At 36.8% G+C, this 11,063-nt stretch overlaps 1 protein-coding gene across 2 annotated transcripts in view; it reads right to left on the bottom strand.

Annotated features, from left to right (window-relative positions):
- Positions 1–211: 211 nt before the first annotated feature.
- The window catches only part of usp46 (ubiquitin specific peptidase 46), a 71,481-nt gene continuing 60,629 nt past the window's right edge, over positions 212–11,063 (bottom strand). For both annotated transcript variants that reach the window (XM_080187647.1, XM_080187656.1), the window contains one exon: positions 212–9,116. In XM_080187647.1, the coding sequence (XP_080043773.1) occupies positions 9,015–9,116 (102 nt within the window). In that variant the 3' untranslated portion in view covers positions 212–9,014. The remainder of the gene's footprint in view (positions 9,117–11,063) is intronic.

Here is an 11,063-nt window from a genome sequence, read left to right as displayed (position 1 = left end):
CAGTAGTTGGTTTCTGCTACTTAACACCAATGGAAGAAAAACGTATACTAGACTGAAACTGTAATATGAAGTGGTTAGTGTTGAGCAAAATTTTTTTCTTCTCTTTTTTAGAAACAGGATTATTACATCTGCCCAAAAAGAAATTCTGTGCTGATATCTTCAAAGATAACAGTAATGATGAAAAATGTATTTAATGAAGCAGAGACAATAGTACTGTGAAAACATTGACTTTTGCAGCATTTATTTGTATCAAGGTGTGCAAACTAGGACATAAAAAGGTACCTAAAGTGTGCACTGAATGCCACGTACAGGGATGTGCTAATAAAAAAATCATACTGAATTATCCTCAGCTCTTTCATGTTACATAATTTAAAGCTAATAGGCATCATCATTGACCAGCCAATAAAAAAAGTCAAATTTACATTGTGACATTTAGTTTGTTATTGCAACAATGTCAGCAGTATTATAGATTGACTCAAATATGTATACATTAAAGGTACTTGCCAGTAAATGGCCAACCGGATGACAATCTTTTTTAAAAATTCAGCATCCTTCTTCAGCACTCAAAAGGAGAACACAATTAAAAAACTGCAATGTGTGTTGACTGGAAGGCAATTATACAAGTCATGGCACCACAAATACAATTCTAGATTATTGCTAGTAAGGGTGCAGATAAAAATTGTTGAAACAGTTGTACTGACAGCACTGAACTTTAATATTTTGTTCCCTCTAAGTGCACCTTACCTTGTTTCTTTCACAAATTGCACGAGCCCATTTTTATAATGACAGCCGTTAAGTTACATCATAATGCTCCAACTTAATCAATGCAAGAGATACAATAAATAGCAAAACTGCCCACACTTAAAAAGGAGGGGGCTTTCAAAAGAAAAGATAAACTGATCAGACCAAACATTAGCTGTATATTGTGCCGAATATAATGTACTGAAACCCAAATAGCTCAAATGTGAAATGCTAACAGAAAAGTTGCAAGTATGGAAGATGGAAAGATAAGTTAATTGAATTAATTCCTATTTCTTGTAATTCAAAACAAACAACTTAATTGACAAAAACACTTCATTAAAAAGGGAAGGCAATGATGTATAAACAGCTGAAAACCACTGTTTGCCCACTGCCTTTGCATCAGAAGGCCTAAAATGAGTAGAGTGCAAAACCTTTGTGATTAATTACTCACTGAATCTATTAGGAGTTGGAATGTGCAATAAAACAAATGTTATTTTAAAACTGGCAGGACTTTGATTATAATCAAAATAATTTTAAAAATAAGCATACATATTCCAAGTTACAGACAGGTCAGAAGGTTTAGGTACAAATTTCAACCATATCAAAATTGCCTTTGAAAGCAGCAGCTGAAGGCAAAGGCCTTCTTTCCTGCACATTTTTTGGTAATATGTATGCAGGCACATGTCAATTACATGCAATTGAGGAAAACATAGCCTCTTGTCTTGAACAGCGTTCCTAGGTGTGTGTAAGTGTGCACATGCAAAGAACTTAAATAATCACAAGATGCCAGTGTTAAAATTCATTAATGTTCAAAGACCTGAACATCTTCCCACATCCCTGCTTGTAAAATCACAAAGCACCAACAGGCTACAAACAAAGGCAATTTAGATGCTCCATGGGTCTGGTGGTCAGTAATAATTTGTAGGTTCATTCAAAACTTCAGTAAACAACTTCAGCAAATCCTTTGTCAACTTGTAATACAGTACCTTACCTTTTGAGTTACTTGAATTAGTATCTTAGCTTATTTTGCAGTATAAAGGACTACACAGGTCAGAAATGTTTTGAATGTCGATGAAATGAACAGTATTGTCCTTGATTATTTTGCTATTCATATTGATAAAATAGAATCATAAATTGATTGACATTACTGCCACGTGTGGCCAAAATTTAATATTTCCCCACTCCCATTGTTTATTCAATGTCACCTGACATTTTCAGCTAAACCTGAGCAAGACTTTTGGCAAGAGCCATCATCAATTTATAATTGTTTTACAAAATGTTAGTAGTGCAAATGATTTGCTGGCAGGTAAATCGCAACATTGTTTAAGATTCAGTATTTCCTTAGTGCTCTGTGTACGTTGCCAGACAATAGCTAAATATTTATACAGCATACATTGCCCAATATTAGATTATCCATCAGAGATATAGGCCAGAATTCTCTGACCTCGCCCACGGCTGGGATTCTCCTGTCCCGCTGCAGTGAGTGGAGATTTGGCTGAGCTCCACACAACATCGGAGAATTCTGGCTAGAGTTTTCTTCATCTTTGAAATTGTTCAATTGACAAACACAAGTCAACACTCAACTGTTCAATAACAGATGCTCTTCTTTTACCAACGGCACCACGTGTAGCCACCTTTTTTGGTGATTTCAGTCTAACCCACTACAAGATCATATCTTCAACTCCAATTAGACACAGTATCAGGACAGGCTGAGAGTGTAAATGGTAAGAAAAATGTGCACCACGTAAGGGAATGGGGCGGGGGGGAGGGTATGCTGGGGAGAGAAACTATATGAGAAGGACTGCACAAGGATGATGACCATCTAATACATATTATATACATACTTTCACCCTCCACATACAAATAACAGCAAATTGAATAAGAGGCATGAGCTCTTAAATGTAAATACCAGTTCAGCGTCTAACTAGTGCACTTGCCAGTTTGAACTGTATAAAATCAATACAATTAGTAAAAGTGTGCAAGCCACTCCACTTGGCTAACTGTGAAGAAAAGATCACAGCTAACAATGTAACCACTGTACAAGTAAAACAAGTTCAAATTTTCTCCTTTTTTCCCAACGGTAAGGAACTTCTACAACCCCAATGTGTTCATCATGCCTCAAATTTTGTTCCACAAAAACAATTGCCTGTCTGACAAATGTCTATCCTTTTACTAATGCACATCAGAATGCATACATCAAAATTATAACTCCTTTCAGTGGAACATCTTATGTTGTCACAGATATAATTTCAGCAGTTATTTCCTGAGAATGTGAAACTTTCAAGAGACTAAAACATTACGTGCACTGAACTTTCACACAAATCTTCTGATCTTGCTGCAAGCTTGGTAGAATCCCCACTGAAATAGCTGGAAGTGGCCATTTCATCTGGGCTTTTTTGCAGCAGATCAGAAGAATTCCATGGAAAAATCAGAAAATTTAAAAAAAAATTGGTGTTATAACTGGCTTTTCTTGAATCTCAAGGCATGGCAAATCAACCAAGGCAAAGTTCACCAATAGTGTGAAGAATGAAGAAACAAAACAGGCCGGGATTTTCCAATATGTCCCAAAGTGAATGGACTTTTTGCTGCTCTCCAATTTTTCCGGTTCCACCTGCACCATAGGTAGGACCAGAAAATCCTGGCCACAGTCTTAAATCTAAGAACTCACATCTGAAATGATTTACATATATTCAGTAAGCTTATGATCTACAATAAAAAAAATCAAAGAACATTAGCTACTGGACAAGCGATTACTCTGACTTTTAGCAATGTGACAACTATTGTGCTCAACAGTGAATCAGGTTAAAAATAATTGAAAATTTGTAACACACCAGATGTAGTGCTCCCTAACCTAAAACAGCAGCTTCCTTATTTACAACATTCCACAATTAGCAAAAAGATGAAGTGACGCTTGTTTTTATGGTATTGGTCGAGCGAAAATGTTGGTCATGATAGTAAGAGAAATCCGAGGTGCCATGGGATTTTAACCTGGATAATATTCTGTACTCTTTCCTTCTCCCTTATGTGCTTGATAGATGGTATGTTTTACTTGTATACCATGCAAGAGCCAATACTTCTCTCTTGATCCCAGTACACATGACAATAATAAAATCAAACATGCTCATGGTCTAAATCTCTGTCCTTTTGGACGAGAGTCAACAGTAACCATGTCAATTAAAAGAGCAACTGAGACACGAATAGCAACTAACAAGATAACTGAAAAGTCACACCTCAAAGGGTTGTCATTGTGATCTTGACACTTGAGTGAGCCATTTCCATTATTGGCTTTAAATTGGAAGCTTTGAAATAATACAAAAAGTCCCTGCCACAGAGGATAACACGGCCTCTCAGGGGCTGCAACCTCAAATGTGTTTATATATGCTACATCATATCTGGCATGGCATCAGAAGAAGTACATTTCAATGTACAGGAACTGGAATGGTTAAATGATACTCAGAATAGGAAGGCCCAAGAACTATGCCTGCATTGAGTGAGACATGCAGTGAGAAAGTGAAAAGATATTAAGAATGCTGTGCTTAACACTACTTCCTGATATTAAAAAAAGGAAAGCAACTTACTGCACTAGGAGATCAGCTGAACATCGAAAGGTGGTGCTCAACACTTATGGCATAAGCAGAGTGTCAATAATAATTTCTAATCAATCATGGCAAATTAACCAAGGCAAAGTTCATCAATAGTGTGAAGAATGAAGACAGAAGCAGGGTGGGATTTTCCAATCTGCCCCAGAGTGAACAGACTTTTTGCTGCTCTGCAAAAAACCATACCCAAACATCAGACAGCTATAAAAATCAGCAGGAGGATAAAACGGTGGGAGAAAAAGGACATGACAAAAAAAAACCTGCATGGAATGTCAAAGGCAACTGTAAATATAGTTTTATTTATATATATTATATAAAGAATAAGAGTGGTAAAGAGAAGCAAGAGTCTATCAATAAGATAGATGTATGGAAGACTATAATAGACAATACAGAAATGGCAAATTTGTTAAAGTTAGTACTTCATATCTGTTATACACTGGCAAAGAGGTCAAAATATAAGTTGTACACAAGAAACTGAAGATAAATCAAGGGGAGAAACTCAGTGGATTTAATCTAAGATTTTATTTATATTAGTAATGGAGAAAAGAATTGGATTTGAAACTGATGGTTTCTATCTCAGGATATTGAAATGAGAAATTTCAGATGCAGGTTTAACAGCTAAGAGCAAGTTACTGGAATCAGAAACAGAGAGAGGGCTGAATATTACAGGGTTGGGGACAGGCAGACTCCACATTTGCTCGCTCCACAATCATAAATCGCTATGGGCAGCCTAAGCGAGAGGTGAGCAGGATTGTTGCACCTCACTGGAAGGAAGTCCCACGCTCAGACTGCTGGCCAACTAACTGGCCAGCAGGTCCTTCAGTCCCTGTAGCGCCAACAGCATGTTACTGAGTAGTGCCAAGACTGCAACCAGGAACAAGGAGGAACAATTGATCCCCGAAAATAGGCAAGTCCAGAGTTCTTGGGTAGGAAGCAATTAAGGCTGCAGATAGGAAGGAAGAAAGGGAGGGATGTTTTACTGCATGGGCAGTATATTTTCAGTGCAAACTAACTTTGAAACAAGTCAAATTGACCCTTGTTTATCTATTTAAATATGGTGGGCAGACTCCCAATTTCACCTCCCTTCCCCGCACGCCTTCTTCCTTCACTGAAAACACACTCAGCATGGGTACATAAAATGCAGTCCAGGTGACAAGAGCATTGTTGGTTCATCAGGGCCTAAAGTGTTTGATTATGAAGACATAATTTCCTTTCCATTTCATGGAGTTTCAACGGTTGAGGGATTATCAAAATCAGGAATGTAAAAAAAAAGGGGGGATTTGACTAGGTCGATAGGTAAAAGTGTTCTGGGGAGGGAATCCAGAGCAAGGAAATTAGAGCTAGCTCATTCATTCAGGAATGAAATCGAGAAGCACTTTGTCACACAATGTCAGGGAGTCACCAGCTTCACCACCACTAAAAAGACCATGGATTCTGGCTTGAAATTTTCAAGAAGGAAGCAATAACTCTTGTTGGATAAGTATATCAAGGGAAATAAAACAAAGGAATTTGAAACATTAATAGATTGAAGGACTACATTTCCTGTTCTCAGTAGCAGCATTATTTCACAATGCAAAGTCAATCATATATCATCTTCCTTGAACCTTGCTAAACAAAGATAATTGTGACTGGTCATAACTGTAAAATTGCTGGATAAAAATTGGAAAGCAGTTTTTTGCCTTGCTCAACATCACTGACAGTCTGGCTCACTCCAACCATATGAATCCCAAAAACTGATTTTCCTGAATCTTTGGGAACAAGAAAAAGGAGAGACATCTGAAATGAGGGTCACCACATGTAGCCTGTTATTCACTGGTCTGTCTAAATTTGATACCCCTGAGCAGAAGTTAGTGACAGCTAAAGCCAGAGAAAGCATTACACTAGGCAGCAGTCACCAGGCTCAAGTGGGGCCAAGACAGGTTATCTTTGTCAAAATCTTAGATTAAAAAGGTTGAATTTGAAATAATCACCAAATTCACAACAGAACCTCTGCTAAACGTCAAAACTCTTTCATGACCAAGGCCCAGCTCTGAGGATGTAGAAATTCTAATCAAAAGAAACTGACTAGGACACTGCGAGTATAAATAGTGGAAATGTTCTTGTGTCATTTTGCTTCCTAAAAAAGGTCGGCACCATTTGATTCAAGTCTTATAATTATGGATAGATTCAACCAGCTTTGGTTAATTCGTACAGCAAACAGTCCAAGATTCTTGGCCATTGTTAGCAAGTAATTTATAATATCTATTTACGCCAGTGCTGGAAGAGACAATAGATGGAGTTTTCTAGCCTCGCTCGCCCCAAAACTGGAAAATCCCGCCTGAGGTCAATGACCTTTCCATGATCTGCCCCTTGCCCGTTCTGAACTCTGTAGCATATAGGACACTAAAATTCACTCCATTGCCTTGGCAATTTTTAAAGATCCTGTAATGCAGTCAAAAAACATTTTACACTTAAGGAAACAGTTTCAAGAAACCCATTAGGTGGGTTAGAGGGGAAACAAGTCTTCAGTTGATCACATCTTCCTACATATATTAGCAAGTTGATATATCAACTGCAATCTCTCTATATGGAGGATGAAGAGAGGTCATTTTAATCCCCATGGATTTTGTCCCCTCAGCAACTCAAGATAGTTGTTTGAAGCTGGTGTTATAGAAATAGTACAATATTAGTAGGCAACATAAGTAAGTGGAACAGGTATCAGTCAGAAGTAAAAATCTAACGCATAAAGTAGGAACTTGCATGGAAAGGACAACTTGATCACAGAAAAATTTTAGCCAATAACAAGATTCCCTTTAAACTTAACTGAAATCAGCATTTGTTAGTCCTTTCATAAAGATCTGCCAATCTTTCCATAAAGACAATAACGGCACAATTTAAAACATGCAACCAAGGTAAATCAACAAAATGATGCTCACAAGCACAGACTGGATAAAGAAGCTGTGGAGAGAGACTGTTAATGACCACTGTCCCTGGATGCCTTTCCTCTGTTGCAAGGCACTCCTCTCATTCATATGAAAAAGCTGAATCAATTGGAGGTTTCCTTTCCACTCAGTTTCCTTGAATTTTGTTTCTAAAAACTGCTAGTCCTTACTTTGGAAGTTTATTATCAAGTGTACATAAACTAATTTATAAACAACAGCCAATGACTACGACAATGTTTAGTGGGGAGAAGATATAACACAGTTTGTTTTCAAGATGCAAGATTTCTTGGGAGCAAGACAAAATACTTTCATATCAAATCAATCTCATGTAGGTTACAGGTTACAATCAGGAACATTAGCTTAGGAACAGTGTAACTAAGAACAGTAAATATTTTGTAATGGTTAAAAAATTCCAAAGATAGGGGAGTTTCAAATAGGTAAGTGTTAATTATTAAATCCTAAATTGATTAGCACAATATAAACTAAAATCAATTAATCTGATCTGAACCATAATTGATATGTACTTTAAAACTGACCTAGTGTATCTAACACCCATCAACGTTTACAATTGAATGTGTACAGAATTTGGCTCCAGTTTTGTGTCTAAGCATTTCTGTTAAACAGTTTTGTTCCTTTTTTTAAGTTATACATGCCATCCAATGTTTACTCACCTTGCCAAACATAAAATACAGTAATTCTCAAATCTGTCAGCAATGCCATTCTATACCATCTATATACATTTATTGTTTTCCCATAAATATGATATGATTAAAACAAAACACTAGATAACATCCCAAAAAGCCATATTGGTTATTGGCAATGATCAACATGATCCTTTAGCACTATTCAGCTATAATGGGAAGACATCTACAGAATATAAACCTAAACAATAAATACAGCCAAATAGGATTCTGCAGCATTTAAAAGTGACTGCTCATGAAGTTCAAATTTAGCTTGAAACCATTTCACTGCACGTTAATGCATGTCAACCATTTGATCCCACTCTCAATCTTTCGGCAAATAGGACCTTATTACACATGCAAAAAGACAGAAAATGTAATTATTAAATGTGTCAAAAACTAAATAAATCAAACCAATCAAGTTTCATGTTCTGTGACATATTCCCACTGTATAACAGTCTGCCTTTTTAAAAGGGCTTTAACATGAAAAATCAAGTCACGATGTGAAGTATGCAATTATATTTGCATTTACATTTTCACTGGGAGTAAAACACATCAACCAAAATACCATCAATTCTGCTCCGCAATCCAATGATTTATCAGTAGTTTTAGATCAGGCAAACCTTCACTTAACATAGTTTTAGAGGAGGTTGGGGAAGAGAGAAGACAAACTGCCTCTTTATCAAGGTCTGATATTAGTGAAATAAACACATATGGGTTCAGTAAAGGAAAATGCACCTCAGTGAACAAAATCTGGAACACTACCATATCTATTGGCTTACTGTCATATATTAGGAAAAGACGTCTTCTGTCTTGCATGCGTACTTGCATTACTCTTGTTAGTATTTTGACTGGATATTCCCTTGCCCAAGCTACTCCGACCTACAGAACTGTATCATAAGGTCACACATTTGCCAGGAGCCTACAAATGCCTGGAGTACAATCGTAGTTCCTGTTCTGATGCCTTATTAAAAAAGGGCCCTGAAAGTACAATATATGTTGGCAACAGCCTGAGCACTTCTGCATGAGTTAACTATTCATCTACCTGATTATTCAGGCCAGTACTTTACAATTTACTCTCTTGATTGATAAAATAAAATATATCCAGACTCTGAGTTTTTTGAAATGTCCGAAGTCAGACCGTAGAATTCTTCAATAGCTTGAGCATCAATTTTCTGCAAAATAGAATTTTTAGTAATTTTAGAATTATACATATAACCAGATAAAATTCAAATATATACCTTCAAATAATACATTGCATTTACCCTGACAATTTCTGAAAGTGGACATTTACAGTTATTCCCTTTAAAATGCCAATTATTGATCTGAATTGCAGAACACAGATTCACATTACTTTTAAAATGTAAATAACTTTCAATCACATCAAATAAATATTTTGCCTGCCAATCAAACACGCAGCTGCACTCAGATTTGGATACCTGTAAAATCTACAATTAGCCAAAACATTATTCATTTCATCCTGGAGCTTGTTACAAATCATGTTAACTTCCCAAACTTTGCAATTTCTACCCTGTAACCATTTGACCTTCCATCTAATTTCAGCACTGCAAAATGTTCCCACAGTTCTTATGCAAAGAGAGTCCTTCCACAATATGGTCTCCATGTTCTCCCAACACTAGATCACATACCCTTTAATATTTTAAATCATTCCCCGATCAGTCTAATAAAATACAGTGACTGCAGGATGGAGGGGATGGGGGTAGCAGGGGAGGATTTTGGGGCAGGAACCTGTTCCATTCTTTGCAAGTTACCCCCAATTCCTTCCATCCAATTTCATTGAAGATTGCAGGACTGCAAGATTATGTCTTCTCCTGCCACTGTCACCTTTTTTGCAGCCAAGGAAATCTACTCTTGTATGATGCAAATATGGAAGTTAGAACTCATACCAGTTTATTGCCTTTAAGAAAACAACTTTAAAAATCTGCCTTTTTTGGTTTTATATCTTCAGCTATAGTGGTCCATCCTTCTTACTTCCTGAAAGTACAGGAAGGTATTGCTTCAATACTCAAGGCACTCATCCATTTGTACTCTTTCCTGCTTCAACACAAGGCAGATGCACAAGGATCACCTACAAGGATTATGCAGATGCCTGCACACTTTATGCAAATTATCTAATTGCTAGCAGCAGAATAGGCTTTCAGTATTAATGCAGGGTTTATAAAACAAAATTGGTGAACTAGTGCAACTTATTTAGTAGAAAATTGTAACATTTAAATATTAATTACAACTGGGGGTGGGGCAGGTTGGGAAAAAGAGTCAGAATTGGTCATTAAATATCCCTTGATATAAAAAAAAGAAATACCAGAAGACTTCTGACTTTTAGAAATATAGAAGACAGACAAAACACACCACTTATGTTGGTTTTTTTGCACAGCTAACAGAAGATTTCTCTGCTGTCAATTGCCAGACATGCTGGAAGGATTTGCAGGTTGACTGTCAACCTGTTCAGCCACATTCTGAATGCACCTTCTGTGGCCATCAAGTTCTTTGAAACTCAAACCTACAGCCCTAGATTCAGATGCAGGACACCACCTATTGCACCACAAGACCTCCTTAGAAGAGATATGAAAGATTAAAAAGTGGCTAGTGGCAATATTAATGTAGTGGTATTAATTATAGCCAAAGTTGCAGCACTAGTGTACAAGGATCTAACTGAGAAGTGATGCAAACAAAATTTATTTGAATTCAACTAAATAACAAGGGACCAGTCACTGGGTGGGATTCTTGTTGGTGCAGGCTCCATGGGCTGAATGGCTTCCTTCTGCCCTGTATGATTCTATACACTGGAAGTATATGAGAGATACTAACTAGTGTAAATAATTCTAAAGATCTAATCTGTCCACAGATTAGAAAGGATGTATAAACAAATGAAGATTTTATTTATTCAAAAGAAGATAGATGTAGAAAATACTTGGAAAAGGAATTTTTGAGATGCATTCAAGATTGTCTTCTTATTCAATGAGTTGATACTCCAAAAGGAAAGTACAACTTGACCCTAATGGAGTACACAGGTGACCAAAGAATAGAGAAATATTTGAGGAAAGGTAACCATAATAAAATTAGGTTCAGGATAAAAACAGAACCATGAAGAGAATGGTACT

Source organism: Carcharhinus amblyrhynchos, chromosome 1, assembly GCF_965287045.1.
Source record: "Carcharhinus amblyrhynchos chromosome 1, sCarAmb.v2.hapA, whole genome shotgun sequence".
In the NCBI taxonomy this organism is placed as follows: domain Eukaryota; kingdom Metazoa; phylum Chordata; class Chondrichthyes; order Carcharhiniformes; family Carcharhinidae; genus Carcharhinus; species Carcharhinus amblyrhynchos.
The sequence above is the reverse complement of the archived record's forward strand: the minus strand, read 5'-3'. Positions and strand labels throughout refer to the sequence as shown.